General features: G+C 43.5%; 1 protein-coding gene and 1 long non-coding RNA gene across 7 annotated transcripts in view; one reads left to right on the top strand and one right to left on the bottom strand.

Annotated features, from left to right (window-relative positions):
- LOC310706210 overlaps window positions 1-10920 on the bottom strand; it is a 34299-nt gene extending 23379 nt beyond the window's left edge. The window contains exon 1 of the long non-coding RNA XR_014525755.1: window positions 10838-10920. This is a non-coding gene — a long non-coding RNA (uncharacterized lncRNA). The remainder of the gene's footprint in view (window positions 1-10837) is intronic.
- The window catches only part of NPAS2 (neuronal PAS domain protein 2), a 97558-nt gene that overhangs the window by 30795 nt on the left and 46488 nt on the right, over window positions 1-20275 (top strand). The window contains exon 1 of one of the 6 annotated variants that reach the window (XM_083501463.1): window positions 11102-11999. The exons of 3 other annotated variants lie outside the window; for them this stretch is intronic. In XM_083501463.1, coding sequence (XP_083357589.1) covers window positions 11692-11999 — 308 coding nt within the window. In that variant the 5' untranslated portion in view covers window positions 11102-11691. Of the gene's footprint in view, window positions 1-11101; window positions 12000-12154; window positions 12300-20275 lie in introns of those variants that run through there. 2 more of the 6 variants (XM_083501462.1, XM_083501464.1) reach the window with 2 other exon arrangements.

Below are 20275 nucleotides of genomic sequence, written 5' to 3'. Positions count from 1 at the left end.
ACAAAGTAGCTGAAGCCTAAAGTTATTTACTGAGCTTTCAGAATAGCCAACAAACACTAGAATAGTTGCTCTATCACTTGTCTTGTCATCAAAGATAATCTTCATAGCCTTAGTACCACATTCTGGCAATGTGCTCTAGAAATATCAACAGCTGACAGAAACAGGAAAGGAGCTATGGGGAGGTGGAGAGAGAACACCATTTACCCCATCATTATTCCGAAACAGGTGATGTCATCCAATGCCCCTTCAAAATGTATTTGGGGGTGTGCGTTATTGGGTTGCTTTTGTTTTTATTTTGATTATGCATTTTGTGTTTTTATATTGTGATTTTATCCTGTGAACTGCCCTGAGTCCTGCGGGTATAGGTTGGTATACAACTTTTATTATTATTATTATTATTATTATTATTATTATTATTATTATTAATGCCAAATACCTAATAAAGATGTGCAATGCAGCCAAAACTATTTCACTGAAATCTGCCTGCCCTGCAATTTATCTTTAAATGCTGTGACACAATACAGAAGGCTTCAGCACAGTACAACTCTGACAGAGGATTATACAAATTCATGTAGGATAGGGTTATCAATGGCTATGTTCTACCCCCAGTGCCAGAAGCAGTATGACTCTGTGTGCCAGTTGCTGGAAGTCACAAGTGAAGAAAATACTATTGCCTTCAGGACCTGCTTGCAGGATGCTAGACCAGGTGGGAACAGGATGCTAGACCAGGTGGGACCTTTGTCGTGATCAGGCAGGGCATTTCTTAGTGTCTTCTGACAATCCAAGTTCAATGCCATCTGCACTCTATGGGAGGAAGGCAAGCAACGGGAAGCAACTACTTGCAAACTTGGAACTCCTCTTCAGGGAAGATTCATTCACGTAGCTTGTGCCCCAGAGATCTCCAAAGACTTATGCTTTGTTAAGTGTGTGGAATTGGCAACCACGTTTTGTAAACTCCGTGATTTTAAGGATTCCCACACAATGGAATTTTTTCTAAAGTGAACACTTATCAACAGTAAGTCCTTTTTGTTATGTTTTGGCTGTTTTGTTGTGTTGCTGTTCTGTATACTGTGATCTACTCCTCTGTTTGCCAGAGCTGTAAGAATCCCTTAGTATGCTTTTTTGGGTGTACACTTCCCTTTCAAGTGTACACTTGTTACTGTATAATGCGGGAAACAGACAAGAGTTTGCTAATGGAACAGTGAGCTGTAGAGGCTGAGCTGACCCTGAAAATCAGTTCAATTGCCATTATTAGTCTCAGCCTGAACCAAAGCACAAGGACCCACAGATGTTCTGAGGTTGATGCTGCAGTTGTGCATACATGCTATTTCAATTGTTCCTAGTTTACTAAATAGTTGCTAGTTTTTGAGAAGATACAGGTGGGCCTACTGTCTGTTTTACTGATTGACCTGTTGTGCCTGCTTGTTCCCACTAGTGATTCAGACTGCAACAATATACATCAGATCAGGATGTCAAGTACTGATAGAGCTCAGTTCTGAACATTGCATCTGAAATTGTGTCCAAATGGTATTTGTGGATCTTCATGAACAGATGGAGACACAGGCAGAAGTAGAACATTGACAGAATTTTTATATCAAATAAATAAATAGATAAATGGAAAACTTTTACAGAATACGTGCTAAAATTAAGCTGCTGGTCAGACAGATATATGTGTTAGCATAGTGGAAATAACTCATCTTATGCACAGTCTCTGAATAGCAGTAACAGATGGAGATTATAGTGCTGCTCCAAAAGGTTTTCTTTTTCTTTTTCCTTACAAGCATTTCTAAGGGCAAGCTAGACGTGGTGTTAAATGTATCTTTGCATCCAGTGTGCTGGCGTGCTGTTGTTGTTTTAAATGCAAATAGCATCCATTGGGGCAGTTGACAATAATCAGGGCCACAGCAGATGGAGAGTTCAACCCTTTCCACACCTGTTGTGGTCCTTATGAAAACCACCCCTTTGAAATGTTAACAGAGGAGGCTCTTTCCAAAGCAAATTAGGAATTGACCTCAGAAGAGCAATAGTCCTTAGGGCTGCAGCGTGGGAGGAAATAGTTAAATTGCCTCTCCATGCCTTCTGTGTCCTTCATAAATACAGTGGTACCTTGGGTTAAGAACTTAATTCGTTCTGGAGGTCTGTTCTTAACCTGAAACTGTTCTTAACCTGAAGCACCACTTTAGCTAATGGGGCCTCCTGCTGCCGCCGCGCTGCTGCTGCGCGATTTCTGTTCTCATCCTGAAGCAAAGTTATTAACCCAAGGTAATATTTCTGGGTTAGTGGAGTCTGTAACCTGAAGCGTATGTAACCCGAGGTACCACTGTATCCTTCTTGCTGATGCTGTCTGCACATACATGAAAACTTCAATGCCAAGACACATTTAATGACACATCTAGACACGATAATCATAGAATTGTAGAGCTGCAAGGGACCCCGAGGTTAAACTAGTCCAACCCCCCAGCAAAAAGAGCTGTTTTTACAATGGAAACCCACATCCCATCAGCAGAATGTGCAATGTCCAGTGCAATGTTCTGCCCACTTTTGTCTCTGGCATGCAGCCCTCTGGCTGAAAAAAGTTCACTACCCCTAATCTAAGCATGCATTCATTGGAATAAAACTTCAGCTCAGCATGCCTTTTCTTCACAGTCTTCTTTGCATCTTAAAGAAAAAAACCTCATTCTGAGACCTTACCTAATCTGCAGGAAGACCTGCTACTGTGTGGTGCAGTGTCTGATCAAAGCTGTATAAGATTTAGGGGAATTCTCAATGGGTAGAGATTCTCACTGCACCACCTGTTTGAAGTTCTGTCTTTTGTTACTTGTTGAAGACACAGCATCTCTTCCAGGGACAAAGAGATGGTGAGCCTACATTATGCTCAGCACCTGACAAATGTAGATTTCAATGGAGCTTCCTTTGAAATGGTAATAGCAGCTTCAGAAAGTGGGGTCAGGAGCACTGGCAGGGAGAGAAAAAAACAGAAACGTTTATTTTTCAATCCCATCCCATGGTTCTGAGGCTTTTGCACAGTTGCTTTTTACGTACTCAGAAACATGCATGCTCCTTGCATCATAGACAGTTTGGGCCCTCTCCTCCAGTGAAGCTTTCTCTCAACAAGCAAGCCCTGGACATTTGCCAGATTTCAAAATCTAGTGAATATTTTGTACACTTCTGTCACGTTTGTGGTTAAACATTTGCACGAACTCAAGCATGAACAGGAACACAGCAGTGTGAGCTGTACCTGCCTTCTTCCTCCTCGTGTAGTGTATCATTCAAGAATCAGAACACACAACAGTTCTGTGCTGAAAACACACTGTACCCTGCAGTTCAAGTGCTTGAGATGTCCTTTTGTTTAAAAAGCAATTGAACACTTGCTATACATAGATCCGGATGATTGCTTGGGCCATTCAAGCCTTGAATGTCAAGTGGCAATATCGGGGAAGATAGATCCCTTGTCCTATGAAAAACTAAAAACCAAAATGTATACTGTGAATCTCTTGATGCCTGTAAGAGCAGGGCTGTTTCATATTAATTTACTTAACAAATGCTTTGTTCTACACGCCATAATTAAGAGTTACAAATTCACAAAGGAGCCAAGGCTGAATTCAAGGGGAAAGCACTTCCACTAATCTTTTCAGAGCTAAAAAACAGGGTAGTCGTCGTCCCCCCACAGCTGAATCTTCTCTCTATATAAGGTTTTTTGAGTGTAGCACAGAAGGTTATGTTAACTGATTTGCCCACTAAAGAAGGGGCTCAATGTTACATATTGTAACATTTAGATTTAAATTGAAATCAGGTGGTATATAAGTGGTGTGAAATATATATATATATTAGTGTTACTTATGGGGAGGCTCTAGAAAAGTGGTGGATTATCTGTGCGCCTCCAGACATTGCTGACTGCAACTGCCATTATCCCTGACCATTGGCTGGGACTTATGGTAGTTGAAATCCAGTGTATGAAGGGCTACAAGTTAGTCACCCATGATGGGTGGTGTTGTGATCTAAACCCATTGAGCTTCTTGGGCTTGCCGATTGTAAGGTCGGCAGTTCTAATCCGCACGGTGGGGTGAGCTTCCAGTTGCTCTGTTCCAGTTTCTGCCCACCTAGCAGTTTGAAAGCATACCAGTGCGAGTAGATAAATAGGTGTGGCAGGAAGGTAAATGGCATTCCTGTGCGCTCTGGTTTCCGTCACGGTGTTCCGTTGCACCAGAAGCGGTTCAGTCAGGCTGGCGACATGACCCAGAAAGCTGCGGACAAACGCTGGCTCCCTCAGCCTAAAAAGCGAGATGAGTGCCACACCCCACAGTCACGTTTGACTGAACTTAACCGTCCAGGAGTTCGTTACCTTTATCTAGATAAGAGCCTCCCAATGGTAAGTGTTCCATGGCAACTTAAATGCATGACAGATGTTACAGCCATGCCATCCCACAGCAAGCACAATTGGCTACTGGGATGGAATGATTATCTTGTTTTAAGCAGGCTGGATTGTGCTGATTCAGCGATATGTGAGTTGCTACACAGAGCATTCCTTTTATCTATGGGGGGGGGGGATAAATCAGTCAAAACACATATTCTGCCACCTCCTCCCTACCAACCAACTGTTGAACAGGGAAGACAAAGTTCTGCTCTTTCAGATTTTATATCTCTGAATTGGGGAGAAAGGAAAATCATATACCCTAGTATATGATATCTGAAATAGCATAATGGCTTAAAAGACTGAACTTTCAGCAAGAAAGTCCCTAGCATGCATCAATGCCCCCTAGTGCCCTCCATCACTTTCTGAACTTCAAGAAGCTTTTGTATTGCTGTTTCCTTAAAAAGTGGATTTTTATTTTATTTTTTATTTTGGCAACAAAGCTCTTTAATCCACATGAATTGCGTAAACCTATATTTCCAGTATGCAACTGAATCCCTCCCACAAAACACAAGCAGTCTGGGGGCAGCCCAAGTTAAACAAAGGTGTGGCATTTCACAAGTGTAGCTTTATATTGTCAAGTATGTGAAGCCTTATTCTAGAAGCCAGGGACAACAATGCAGAGACTCTTTCATTATGAGTATTTGATCTCCCCAAATGAGACTAGAATTACCAGTTAGGTAGGTTAACTTGTTCTTGATTTGAATGGCAGGGTGCCCTAGGCTGTGTTGAGCATGCAACTTACCGGCCAACTTTGGGAAATAAAAAAGATTGGTTCTAATATAGGTTCTTCCCACTGATAATGGAGTGCTTGATCTCTGATTTCAGAAAAGCTAATAATAACATGGCACCTTTTGTGTATTTATATCATGTTGCTAAACGTAAGGTAAAAGATGCGTTATAATGCCATTATTATAACAGAACCCCCCTTTTAGCTTGTAATTTATTTTCTGATTAATTAACTGGGAAACAATGAGTAAGTTGATCGTGTTAAAAACACATTATCTCAAGCTTAAAGGGAGAGAATGCTTCCTCCTCTAACATTAAAAAACAAGCAAAAAAGACACCTTCTTATTTTTTTAAACTGGTAACTCCACTAGCCTTGATAAAGTAGGCTGCCTCAACATAACTCATCTCCCTGGAGGCAAATCTGTCCCTTGTTTTTGACAGCCTCACTAGTGCTTTTTGCGCTTGCAAAACAGACTTAGCATAGCTGAAAAGGCATTTGAGCTTTTGTTTGTCTCTAGCCCAGCAAATTACCTAGACATCTCAGGTTCTGTCAGATTGTTCTCATTTGTCTACAGTGCTATCTATCCTGGTAGAGAAAACCCTGGTTGTGTAGCTGTTTGCTGTTGTGATGAGCTGTGCCAGCTCAGATCCCAAGTCACTATATCATCTGTGCATCTGTGTTCATACACAGGCCCAGGTTTAGGAATACAGCTTAATTTCCAATTGAGTCCCGGCAGAACTGGGGTGAGGGGCTTATGCCCCAAGCATATCTCCAGTTCAGAGCAGACTTCCGGGTTGGCGCGAACAGCTAATGGCGGATTCCCTCCGAGCTCCGGAGGGAATCGGCTCTGCTGGGGACGGGTCTTGCTGCGACGGCGACGCGGGGACCCTCAAAAACCTCAGGCGCGGATGCCTGAGGACCTGGTGACTCGGTGGGCACCTTAAGCGCCCTCCCCGACCCACGAAGAGGGTACGGAGAGCGGCGTGGTGCTGGGAGTAGATCGCTACCCCAGCGGAGCGGAGCCGTGTGCCATGGCTGAAGAGCGCTGACTTTTTTCCTCAAATTTGGACTCAAAAAAGAAGCAACCCGTGAGTAGATTGGAACCTGGACTTTAAAATACTGATTCGTAAATTTGGTACGACCGGGGGATGTGTCAAAGGGAAGTCCGCACCCCCCCTCCTGCAGATTATTTAAAGCAACAGCAGGAAAACTAAGTTGGAGAGCCTACCCTTTCGGGGTGAGTTTAGAAGGATAGTAACTTCCACGATTGGATGAAAGAAGCGTGGAGCTGGAGTGCAAGAGTGGTGTTTTGGAACTTTTTCTTTTGCCGTTTGTAATCCCCCCCTCCCGGGCCCGGGAGAGTTCTGCTTTTAAGCCTGTTGAAGAGGAAAGGAGTTTGACAGCTGTCAAAAGCTGTCAAACGGGTGACTTAAAGTGAAAGAGTTTGTTACCCAAGATTTCGCTGGACTAAAATTGATATAAATTAACTAAAGTGTTTGGATACAAAGAAATAAATTAAGAGGAAAAGGATTGTTGGGAAAAGATTATTGTAACTAGATTCCCCCTAGGGGGAAGTCTGAGACATTACAATGGCTGTGGATGGAAACTTACTAGCTGAGCTAGAAAAAACATTCTATCTTGTGGGAATTCTACAAGAGCAGAGTTTTGCCATGAACAAACAACTTATGACCTTGACTGCTGGAATAAGCAACTCTGTTGAAAGTATGGAGGACTTGAGTGAGAAAAAATCTGCAGCCGAGTGGAAAGAGATAACGCAAGAAGGAAATGAGACTAAACAAGTACAGGAGAAAGTACAGATGGAAGTTACAAATCAGAAGCCCATACAAATGGATTATAAACAAGAAGACCCTTGGATTATGTGGAGTATAAATCTGCAAAAGATCCGCAAGATGAAGGAAAAGGCTCCTGGAATACTGGGAATCCAAGAATTTAAAAGAAAGAAGAAATATGACTGGGGCCTTTATCTTTATTTTCATTCTTACTCTTATTTGTATCTCTATTCTGGTTTGGAATTTGAAGGACTGGTGGAAATTTTGCAGCAGCTGATTTCAAGTGATTTTGTGGGAAGAAAATCTGGCCTGACTGGGATACAACTCCTTCGAGATCCGAAGACCAACATGAAGGATTACCAACAAAACCGGCGGAGAGGAACTGAAATAGATTTGAAGGCCTCAGACGTGAGGAATCCAGGCTAAGAAATGCCATTTTGGACTTGTACTTGGGAAGGGACGGAAACCGGGGATGGGAGGAGGGGAAAACAGAGTTTCAAGAAACGCCTATGATTTTGGTTTTAGTTAATGTGTTTTATGTTTTATAAAAAATGGGAAATTGATGGAAGAGACTTTCGAGTCCAACTTAGGAAAGAACTTAATTTTTTACAAAAGATGTAATATCAAAATGGTAAGAAGATAAAATAATAATTTGCTGATATAACTATGGGAAGTGGAATGCAGGAGGTGGGGTGCGGGGAAGTCAACGACCAAGGTTAAGAAAGTAAGATTTCTGAAACTGTACGTGTTCTTGTCTTTGTCTTTTATGTGTGTGTTGTGTTGTTATAAAAATTTGAAAAACCAATAAAATTTTTATAAAAAAAAAAAAAAAGCATATCTCCAGTTCAGTTGGGGTGAACGATTTGCCGGTGAAGCCTTGGCTAAGTCAGGAAAGCCAAAAATCAGACAAATCCAAACTCTCTTATTCCAGTGGGTTTGGATTACTCTGTTATCTGTTGATCTGCCCATTTCTGCCTCTGGATCTGGCTAGTTTTGCCTGTGAATAGTACTCCATGCACTTTTGGGGCCATACTTGACACAATAGGAATAAATTACATTTTATTTGTTGTGCAACACTTGGAAAATTTCATCAGGCACCACACAAAAAGTTTTATTCCACTCCTGTTTAACCTCATGCTTTATACCCTCAGGCATTTATTTTAGTGTGCCAAAGGATAATTTAATCATTGTTTGTAATTTCCAACAAAGGAAAAAACAAGTTGAGCCACAGCCAAATGAAGAAAGGAGATTTGTGTTTGTGTTTTGTGGGTTTAATCTGATTCTGATTATAGTCAGCATTCTAAAGCAAGGGTAAAACAAACAAACCCACTTCACAGTGGTGAACAGCAACCTTTGAACTGGTAAAAGAAATAATTAAACATCATTAACTAAATAATGTGTACAAAACAACCTGCCCACTTAGGTTGTAAGCCTAAAATGATACAGCTTCTACTAAATTTATTTGTATCATATATTAGTTTCCAAAAGGAGTGTTGGACACAATAATGCAGGTGAGAAATATATCAACTGCCCTATTTGCCCCACAAAATAGGTCTGGGAGTGTGGCATCATATAACCTTATGCTTTGAGTAGCACCAAGTCGTTTTCTGCCTTGTCATGGCTCCTACTGGAATAAACAGCAACACCCCATCCATTAACTTCAGTTGAGGCATGTTTCGAAAAGGAGGCTCCATTTCTGAACAAATGGCTTCTTGAATTGTGTCAGTAATCCTATACACACTTACTTGGGAGAAAGTCCCATTGGAATAAGTCCCTGCAGGACATGGACCTGGTCTAGTTTGCCACTATGCCCTTCCCCGTGGAGCCATATATATGGTGGCGATGGTATTATAGCTGCAGATATGTTAACAAGAGCCTGCTGTTCAGAGTAATTGCAAAATGAACACCACAACATTAGTGCCACCTGTTTGCATGTCCAGATTTCCTTTCATGTCAGGAGTGCGTGCAGGAGCCAGGCCCTGTGACCAGTAAGGCTTTGCAGGACTGGGGCCTTCCTAAGTTTGTTCTGGAGAGGCAAGGCACGGCTGCACAGGTGAGGCCGCTTGGTAACTCACTGCACCTGGTGGCAAGAGCCGGGAAGGGATATAAGGTCAGCATTTCCCTTCGGCTCTTTGCCACAGCAACACGTTTCCTGCCTTGCTGCCTTTGGCTTCTTGCTTCCTGATCCTGGGACCTTGGCTTCTTGACTCCCTGCTTCCTGACCCTTGGACCCCTGGCTTCTGGACTCTTGTTCCTGCTCCCACCCCGCCATCTTGCCCCTGGTCCTGACATCCTCAGCTGGGACTTCGATTGCCTGTAGACCAGACCGTAACATTTCATTGTCTGCCTGTATGTTTCTCAAGCATCTAATAAAAATAAGAACAATCAGAACTGAACTGGGTTTGTGGCTACAGGTGATATGGGTAAACATCAGTCTGCCTACTAATTATAGTTCACACTAATCCATGGGCTTGGGCTTGCAGATAACACCTCCAGCTGGATAGATGCTACACCTGGTGGAACTCTTATCTCATATACTAGAACTTGTCCTATTATAGTTCTATTGTGGTGAAATATAGGGCAGAATTATATTAATTTTTTATTTAGCCTTCATTTTTTCATCTCTTAATTTGAAGACACAGGGTGGAATTCAGTGTCAAGCTATGTTGATTGTTCCATCAAGGCAAGCTTCTCAGATGGAACTTTCCTTGCCTCTGTCTATACGCTGTTCTGGGGCTTCTCCCAACCGCTGCTCTGAACCAATTTGTGGGGTGCAAGGGGAGAGAAAGGGGAAAGCCCCATTGCACAAATGGAACTCCCTGTGCAGGGTTTCCACTGACAAGACTTGTGAGTTGAATCTCCCTCATAGGGTTGTATTCAACTAACTTTTACTCAGTCTACCCCTATAGAAACTAATGGCTCTATGACTAGCTTAGGTCCATTGAAGACAACCCATATAACTATCTATGTGAGGGAGGTTACATCGTGTCTCATTCAAGCTCCCTTAATAGCTAAATATCTTACTGTCCAATATTGGAAGGCCTGACGCCAGCACTTATCAAAACTTGGTCAACGGACCTTCAGGACCTGCAAGTCAAAGATCAAATCCTGCAATACTGAATGGGTGTGATGCCACCACTGAATCCAATGGGTCATGCTGAGACTAGACTCATTGGACTTAAGTCCATTGATGGTCTGAGCATGACTAAGACTTGATGCAATCTACAATGAACAAATCTTTTCCCATAAGGAAAAAGAAGCAGACATATTGCTTGTGTGCTTTGGGGGGGATATTTGCCATCTAAAATCAGATAAATATAGTGCAGCTTGAGGTTTTTGTCACTTACGTTAGAGAATTGATGCACAGGGACTTATTAAAATATAAATCAATCAAAACTTAAACACCACAAATTTGAAATATGAGTTTGGGAATCCTTTGATTATTTTTTTAAAATGCATGAACATTCAAAATCTAAAACAGAAGCATCCACTTGGGCATACTGACATTTATGAATCCAAGTATGTTTCATTTAAACCTGCATTGGCAGGTTCAGGTGTGTCCAGGGTTGTACTAGCCATTCATAGGCTTTCCTGAAAAAGAGCTTATACAGTCTTTCAGCAAGTGTTCACTTCAGATATCTAAACACATTTAAGCAATCTCCTGAAACAGATGTTATGGCATCAGGTGGCAATGGCTTGTTGCAGAACACCCAAACAGCAGAAGTGAGAAAGCACGTACTGTGCAGCACACGGCCAGGATTAAGAATGCCTTATGCAATGGCCAGTATACTTATCTGATCCTCAATATGCGCTTCGTGCAGTCAGTCTATTTAACTATATAGAGAGAAGGAGATATATGCTACACACACGCGCAAGTTCTAGTTTGTTATAGAAACGACAACCTACCTTCCCTCCGATCTCACACTAAGGGCCAAATTCTTTTTTCCTTTTAGGTCCTCCCATGTCTCCTCCTCTTCCTCCCAGACTCGGGTGGGGGCAGGTCACGTATAATGTTTGCTAAAATATGTAGGTCAGTGGAACATTTCTTGCACTTGTGCAAAAACAAGAGGAGGGACCGCTTTTTCTCCCCCCCCCCCCAGCTTTCTCTCTCTCTCTCTTTCCCTACCCCCCCTCCAAAAATCTAAGCCCACCCACTTTTTCCGAAAGTGGGGGAGGAAGGCTGGGTGCGAGGACGGGAGGCGGCGATCCGAGAGTCCCATTCCACCTCCGTGACCCATTTCGCAGCTTGGCTCGGAGCTGCTGCTGCTCACCGGCGACTCCCGCTCTCTCTCTCCAACAGCAGCAGCAGGGACCTCCCCTGCTCCCCGCCCTACTAAATCGGGAAGCACACGCTTCCTACTCTCACTGGAGACGCCGGCGAGGGAGCGCGAGCAGGGCTCCCCCGATGGTCTGAGGGGCGCCGGAAGCCGCCGAGCGGCACCCCAGCGACTCGCTCCCCCTCTCGGCTGAGAGCGGGCGCGGATGAGGCGCTGCTGGGGAGGATGCCCCGCTCTTGCCCCCGGGGCAGCAACTTCCCGCCTAGGGAGCCCTTGCTGGAGCCGGCGCGCTCGCAACTTCATGCCCCGAGAGAAGCCCGCGCTAGCAGCAGCTACCCAGGCGCCCTCAGTCTGCGTCTCCCTCCTCTGGAGGCTCCCGGCCGCTTTCGCCCCTTTGCCGAGCCGCTTTTCCCGCCAGTCTCGAGGCTGGGCCGGCGCTGAGGGGGAAGCGGGAGCCCGGCATGCGGAGTCTCCCCTCACACCATGAGATACAGCCGGCGGAGGTGCCACAACAGCAGAGACACCGCCGCTAGCAGCAGCAGCAGCCCCGGTCGAGAAGCGGAGCCGCAGCCGCCTTCTCCCGCCGCTTTGGCGTGCGCCACGGAGACTTGGTCCGGAGACCTCTGGCACGAGTGGAAGAGCAGCAGCGGCGACGGCCCCGGGGAAAGTGGCCGCCGTAGCAAGCTCTGCAGCGGCGCACAGGTCGCCACCGCGGACAGCAGCAGCTGCAGCAGCAGCATCTGGCGCGTGCTGGCGGCGCGCGCCCACCTCTCCCAGTACAGGCACTTCAGGTAAGCCCAAGCAGGTGGCGCCTGACACAGTGACACAGATAAACAGCAAGAGCAGCGGGTCACTCCGGCCGCCTCTTCGCGCGGCGAGCGTTGGGGGGCGCCCTCGCTTTCTTTGAGGGGGGGGGGGGCGCGCGCGCACAGGTGGCGGCAGCTCAAGTTAGGTGCAAGGGCGAGGGAGGAGCTGGCTTGGCAACTTGGCTCCTCCGCCGCGCGCCGAAATCGAGGGTCGTGCATGAGAAAGACACACACACACACAGAGCAGCACCTTAAAGCTGATAAAGATGCTTCGCCAAGTCAATGGTACAGGCAAATTGATGATGCTAATTCTTGAGGGGTGCTGAGTCAGGCTAATTTTCACCAGAGGCTGTGAATTTGGTTGTGGTTTTTTCCTGGCAGCTGCAGTTCAGATGTAATTCCCACGTTGGCCAGAACACACTTTGTATTAAATACAACTCTTTTTTAAAATAAAAATAAAAATACCGTAAATCGTATGAATAGCAATCAAATGGGTTCACTGCGCTAGATGATCCTCATGGTCCCTCCCAATTCTACAGATCTATGTTCCACAAACAACGCAGTGAGGCTGAGAGGTGATTTTAAAATGCAGTTGTGAAAATGGCCTGAGGCTGTGAGGGTTAATTTTGTGCGTGATGGTCTTTTAAAAATAACACCTCAGTGTAAGTTTTTAAGAAAGATCATCATAATACATACATACTGTGGTACCTCGGGTTACATACGCTTCAGGTTACATACGTTTCAGGTTACAGACTCCGCTAACCCAGAAATATTACCTCAGGTTAAGAACTTTGCTTCAGGATGAGAACAGAAATCGTGCTCCGGGCGGCACAGCAGCAGCAGGAGGGCCCATTAGCTAAAGTGGTGCTTTAGGTTAAGAACAGTTTCAGGTTAAGAACGGACCTCCAGAACGAATTAAGTACGTAACCAGAGGTACCACTGCATGTATATATCTTTTTGTGTTTCCCATATATTATCTCGGCAGTCCTAACAGCAGTACTGGAAGGTAGGCCAATACTGGTGTATCATGTTGTCAGTGGAAGCCTGAGACATGACCTCTCAGTGATGCCACTCAGTGAGTCTGTGGCAGAGATTACAGTTGAGGGAAAGACCTCTTGGTTCCTAATTCTTAGCTCTCATCGTACATTGACTTCTTGGAAGCTAAATAGTGCTTGGATCGTGGGTGGTGCTGTGGTCTAAACCACTGAGCTGCTTGGGCTTGCTGATCAGAAGGTTAGCGGTTCAAATCGGGCTGAGCTCCCGTTTCTCTGTCCCAGCTCCTGCCAACCTAGCAGTTCGAAAGCACACCAGTGAGAGTAGATAAATAGATACCGCTGCGTTGGGAAGGTAAACGGCATTTCTGAGCACTCTGGTTTCCGTCATGGTGTTCTGTTGCACCAGTAGCAGTTTAGTCAGACTGGCCACATGACCCAGAAAGCTGTCTACGGACAAACACCGGCTCCCTTGGCCTGAAAGCGACATGAGTGCCCAAACCCATAGTCGCCTTTGACTGGACTTAACTGTTCAGGGGTCTTTTACCCTTACCTTAGTGCTTGGATCTATGACTGGCTCTGGAAATGGTGTGTTCTAAATAAAGGCTGTCCGTTTCATTTTGGCCTAGGCCCGTGTAATTCTTCTGGAAGAATATATGTTAACATTGTTTCAGGGGGTTCATATTAAGGAATAAGGATTAATCCTTTCCAAAAGCAAATGGATCTCTGTTACTAAGAGACAATCCTGCATCGCAGCAATGGATTTGGCCGAATTATGTTATTGTCCCATTGTGTTTCTTTGTATGATGATCAGCTCAGGCATTTTCAGATATGTGTGGTAAAACCATCTCCAACCATACCTTATAGAGGACACCTAAAACATCCAGCTGTTGGGGATGGGGCTTGAAATGTGAGTTGCATTGACTTTGCATTACATTTACCAATGACAGTTTATTTGATATTCTAGAAATGCATGTTGGGTGTTGTAGATACTGAGAATTCTTTATTTCCAAAAACAACATTTCTGAAAGGACGGTGCACATGCAATCTCTAGTTACTTGCTTATACTATGACAGTATGCAACTTTGCATTTTGTTGCATTTGCCTCTAACAGGGAAGGCTTTTTTTATAAGTACACCTGTCAATAAAATGATTCAGTTTATCAGTTACTCCGCCGTTAAAGCAAAAACAAAACCATCTTCATGTATTTTCAGCTTACGGTTGCTATAGCTTCTGGGCTACTTTGGTTATGCTTGAATAGCCAACAGGTGAAGTGCTTACGTTCTCCTCACTTCAGAAGCTTTTATATAAATTGCTGTCATCAAGCAGAAACTGTGGGTCAGAGACAGAGGCTGTAGTCACAGAGAGGTTAAATACTCAGGCAGGGCAAGGCTGGGTGGGTGTGAGGCAACGATTGTAAAAACGTCTTACAATATAATTTACAGTACTGTAAAGTGTGTTATATGATATTTGTATAAGATAATGCTTAATAAGTTTTCCTTTAAAATTCATGAATTCATGCTGATATTTATTATATTGTTACATTGTAGGTAAGTCCACAGATATTACTAGTTTTTATTACAGTGTTAGATTGTCTTGTCTATACGTATCTACATCCTTAGTGGCCCAAGAAAAACAAACAAATGTTTCTAAAGGTTCCCATATGGAGGTGGGAAATAGCTGCAGACCATGAATAATTGAAAATAAATCCTGTCTATGTTTGGGATCACTGTGCCAAAGTTAAAGAAGCATTACAGTATTTCAGTGGTCTGGAGTTTTCTGTATGTTTTGTTGAAAAGGGGGAAATACAACAGTTTTTTGCAGTTCTCATATGTGTAACGTGCCTTTGAAAGGTGCACATATTTGGGTTTTAAAAGAAGTTCAGTTTGATAGAGCAATTGCAAAAGTCCTCTGTAACAGCTCGGTCTGAAAATATGCAGGATGCTTATTATTTACACTGTGAACAGCCGTCAAATCCTTTTTTGTGAGCTTTAAAGAAAATCATGTCCTCCTTCATATAATGTGTGTGGAAGACAAAGCGTAGCATGAACAGTTCTGTCTGCGATGCTTAAATCAATTCAGGCTCTGAAATTATTATTTTTAAACATTTTGTAACAAGAGGAGTTAGACTCTAGATGTGTATTTTGCTGCATGAAGAGGGAAATAATTTAAATGACTTTTAAAAAGATAGTTAGAAATGTCTTCTATGCGCTAGCTCATTGTAAATAGAACAGGTAGGAAAAAAATTCTGCCTTCAGCACATATTCTGTGTAATATAACACTTGTTTGTACTCTCATGTTTATTAAGGGCAGAGTTTACAGAGAGATCTGTGGTTCTTTGAAGTTCTGTGCCACGCTAGATAGAATAATTATGCTTTAAAATGCATTTTATACACTGTTAGGCTCTATACACATGTAGGCTTCAAAATGTTCAGGGGTCATCTTTACATAGTGTGCTTTTGTAAATAGCAGTTTGCAGTTGTTTATACCTTCACGCAGTAAGAGGCAACTACTATCTATGCAAAGGGTATTCTCTATTCCTCTCTCAACAATTAGTGTTCCCACAGGTCTTCCCCACACAAAAAAATATAAAAAAAATTATCACCATCTTTAGAAAAAAGAGTCTGGAAACCTATGTGCTGAGTGATATACTGATGTAGTACTTATGTATTGGTATATAGAAGTGACAAAGTTACTACTGTACTGCTTCCCATTTTTAACTATTTCATTCATAAACAAGTTAAGTATGGCGAAGGAGAGTGGCACAGTGCTGCAACATCTGTAGAACTACCTCAATTGGAGGTGATTGGAGAAAGCGCTCTCTGTGTACGCAGAGCTTGGGCTTAGCTGGCTTAGCTGAAACCAGTTCAGCCAAGACCAGGGTGTTCCAGGGGTCTGGTGGGATGGGACAGTGGGACACTTGCCACTACTCTGTGTTCAGCTCAGTCACATAATCTAGCAGCCCTATTTTAAAGGCTTGTTTCCCCCCTGCCAGGCTCAGGTCAGCTCAGTTGGCAGTAGCCCTGTTGCTGAACAGAGTTTAGGGATAGGGCTAGATTATACTGGCATAATTTAACCCCAGTGTAACTTGTGCTGGCTTCCTGTAGTTTGAAATGCTCTGCCAATCTGTTCCTTTCCTTACATCTAGTTGCACCTTGGTCAGGGTTGGGAAACCTGCGGTCCTGCAGAAGGTGTTGGACTATAGATCCCATCCAGTGATCAAGGATGATGGGATATGTAGTACAACACTCCTGGTCTTGGTGCAGTTTTATATTGATACATAGTTTTGCATTGTTTGCTATGTCGTTTTACCCCCATAGTTTTTATTTATTTAAAGGAAATCGATCTGAATAGCATTGTTGAATTTTTATTGTTTTTCTGCATAAGCTACCTAGAGATTTTTAAATTATTATATAAAGAAGTACAGTGGTACCTCAGGTTACATACGCTTCGGGTTACATATGCTTCAGGTTACAGACTCCGCTAACCCAGAAATAGTGCTTCAGGTTAAGAACTTTGCTTCAGGATGAGAACAGAAATCGTTCTCTGGCAGCGCAGCAGCAGCAGGAGGCCCCATTGGCTAAAGTGGTGCTTCAGGTTAAGAACAGTTTCAGGTTAGGTACAGACCTCTGGAACGAATTGAGTACTTAACCCGAGGTACCACTATATAATGTTTTATTAAAATAAATAATAAATATTGTTTGCTTTTGCTCTTTGCTTGCAGTACAGTGGTGCCCCGCAAGACGAAATTAATTCATTCCGCAAGTTTTGTCGTCTAGCGAATTTTTCGTCTTGCGAATCACGAAATCCCATAGGAATGCATTGAAAATCAATTAATGCATTCCTATGGTCAAAAAAAGTCCAAACAAAGCCAAATTTGGTACAACAACAGTTTATTAACTGCTCTTTAAAGTCACACATACTGTAAAGAGCAGTTCAAAAATTGAAGGGAAAAAAAATTAACTTTATAAACAAAACATGTCTTTGTTTTTAGACAAAGGAAACAAAGTCGCGAGACGTTTTCGTCTTGCGAAACAAGCCCATAGGGAAATTCGTCTTGCGAGGCAAATCGAAAACGGAAAAACCTTTCGTCTAGCGAGTTTTTTGTCTTGCGAGGCATTCGTCTTGCGAGGTACCACTGTACACAATTTGACCATCAGGGTCTAAATTCAGCAGAAGTTATGGGCAGAAACAAACTTGGTGAGAATGCCTTAGAAGAACATGATTGCTTGTCTAATGTTACTGTTTTGGAAGAGCTAAGAGTTTCAAGTTGAGAATAACGAGCTAGCCAGTGACCTTGAGGTTCCTTGCTGCATCACACAATGACCTGGTTTGCACGCCTGCGTTTGGATTACATGACACGCCAGATTCCGGCTAAATTCCTGGAATGAGTGGGGAAGGAATGGAATAAGGGCTTTCCAAGTAGCATGCACCAGTATGATGCATGTTCACTTTAAACCACAGATTGCTTTTTAAGTATGGCTTAATGTGGCATGTGAACAAAGCCGGTTAGATTTCCTGGCATTTCCCTATTTGCTAAAAACATTATTTTACTTAAAACTACGTTGAAGTTAGTTGAAATTTCCTGCTAAAGAGCTGGCAATATTTGGAATTATTTACTCAGCCAAGAGAGTTTTGTTTAGTGAGCAGAAACCTGAACAAGAAGGCTAGTTAACATTTTGTGAAGTAAGTGCAGCAGCTGCAACGTATGTCGGTTCATTGTTGTCATGGTAATACGTTCAGTGGCATAGGAAGGGGGGTGCAGTGGTTATGGACCGCCCCGGGGTCATTACTGGGGTGGTGGTGGTGGTGACAAAATGGCAAAAATATGTGTTGGGGTTTTTTTAATAAAAGAAATGGGCTCACGACACTTTTTTGAAAAAATAACTCCAGCACCCCCCTTCCTACGCCACTGGAAGCTAGGTGAGGCGGAGGGTACTGGGCACCACACGCAGCGTGCCTGAGCCACGCGTCTCCCCTGAGGGGGAGGCGGTGGGCGGACAGCCTGCAAGCTCCGCGCTGCTTTTTTGAGCAGCATGGGGCTTGCGTCGGCCCACTGCCTCAGCATGCCCTGCCTCGGCTCACCCCGCCCCCATGGGCAGCTTGCCCCGCCCCTGGCAGCAGGACGCATGCGCCGCCCCAGGCACCCGAGTGGCTAGCTACGCTGCTGAATACAGTGGTACCTCGGGTTACAGACGCTTCAGGTTACAGATGCTTCAGGTTACAGACTCCACTAACCCAGAAATAGTACCTTGGGTTAAGAACTTTGCTTCAGGATGAGAACAGAAATCGTGCTCTGGCGGTGCGGCGGCAGCAGGAGGCCCCATTAGCTAATGTGGTGCTTCAGGTTAAGAACAGTTTCAGGTTAAGAGCGGACCTCCGGAACGAATTAAGTACTTAACCCGAGGTACCACCGTACATTGGTAAAAAATCTGAAGGGGGCAAGAATCTCCCTGTTTCCCTGTTCTTTGTAAAAGGAAAAGTTTTACCTTGGATCTAAAACGGAATAACAGATACGTACTTAGTTCGTTTTGTGTCTGCATAGAAACACACTTGAGCTGTTCATTTTTAAGCTGCTTTAAGTATTATATAAATAAATATGCAAATGAAGGGCCAGTTTCTGTGTAATGCTGAGTCATGTTTCTTTTGTGATGTATTACAAAAAGCATCTGCACAGGCTGCTTGGAAGGGAGTAGGTGGGGATTTTTTAATAGGACTGAGCTAAAAAGTAAACTTTTTTTAGTTCAGAAGAAGGGGGGTGGGCTTTTGTGGGAGACTGCAAGATTTTACAAAAGGCCATCGCTCTGCTCACCTTTTTGTTTATGATCTTAGCAATGGAATTGACCTTGCTGCACACTGCTGCTTGACTAGTCTGGGTTTAATTCTTCCATATCCATTTCCATTTAGAAATAAATATATTATAGATCACATTCCCACTTATGTATATACAATTATATGATGAGTAATTTAAATTAAGAAAAGTAGATATATTTTATAATTGGACCTTTGATATCCTTAGAGGTTAATAGTAGTTGCTCCTCGAATAGGAGTGCGTTTCTATAGACTAGCATTAACAATATTTCTTCCTTGAAAGTGTTGAAGTTACAGAGCGGAAATACGGCTTTCCGTTTTCATAATTACTACTTTAACAAATTCACGTCAGTCTTATGAAAATTCATAGTGTAGAGTTCATGGATAAGCTGCAATGATATATCTCAATAATGTTCATCCGAAAACCATCAAGATAATAATTCCCACTCACAGAATAAAGAGCTCATAACCCAGCTCCTCTCAGCAGCCAGAAGCATTCTAGCTAGACAATGGAGAGACTTGTCAGGAGTAAACATGGACCACTGGTATCAAATTGTGTGTGAAACAAGCTTACTGGAAAAGCTAACCAATAGACTGAAGCTGGAATGGGAACAAATAGAAGAGGACACCTTCACTCCGATATGGCTCCCCTTTTATCACATACACAGCCCAACAAGACAACAAGAATCCACCCACAGCATACAAATCAATATGGCTAACTTGACTCCCTCCCCAATCTCACTGCAGCCAACTAAAGACAACCAACCATGCCCTAGACCCCCAACCTCTCTCACTACCAAGGAAATATAACAAGCGAATAGAAAGAGAACCTACCCAAGTGATGCTGACACAAAACCCCACACATACACTAAAAGAACATAGGTTTTACCACTCTACCCCCCTCTTTTCTTCCCCAACCTTATAGATAGTACAGTGGTACCTTGGGTTACATACGCTTCAGGTTACAGACTCCACTAACCCAGAAATAGTACCTTGGGTTAAGAACTTTGCTTCAGGATGAGAACAGAAATCGTGCGGCGGTGGCACAGCAGCAGCGGGAGGCCCCATTAGCTAAAGTGGTGCTTCAGGTTAAGAACAGTTTCAGGTTAAGAAGGGACCTCCAGAACGAATTAAGTTCTTAACCCGAGGTACCACTGTATGTCTCACAACAAATGTAATTGCTCTGTAGAAAACACAATCTGAAAAAAGAGGCAATGCATAAATGGGAATGTGATCTATAATATATATTCAGTGGTACTTCGGGTTAAGTACTTAATTCGTTCCGGAGGTCCGTTCTTAACCTGAAACTGTTCTTAACCTGAAGCACCACTTTAGCTAATGGGGCCTCCCGGTGCTGCTGCGGCACGATTTCTGTTCTCATCCTGAAGCAAAGTTCTTAACCCGAGGTAATATTTCTGGGTTAGCAGAGTCTGTAACCTGAAGCATATGTAACCTGAG

The sequence above is a fragment of the Podarcis liolepis genome (assembly GCF_965112155.1).
Source record: "Podarcis liolepis genome assembly, chromosome: 4".
In the NCBI taxonomy this organism is placed as follows: domain Eukaryota; kingdom Metazoa; phylum Chordata; class Lepidosauria; order Squamata; family Lacertidae; genus Podarcis; species Podarcis liolepis.
Note: the sequence above shows the minus strand (reverse complement) of the source record. Positions and strands in the feature narration are given on the sequence as shown.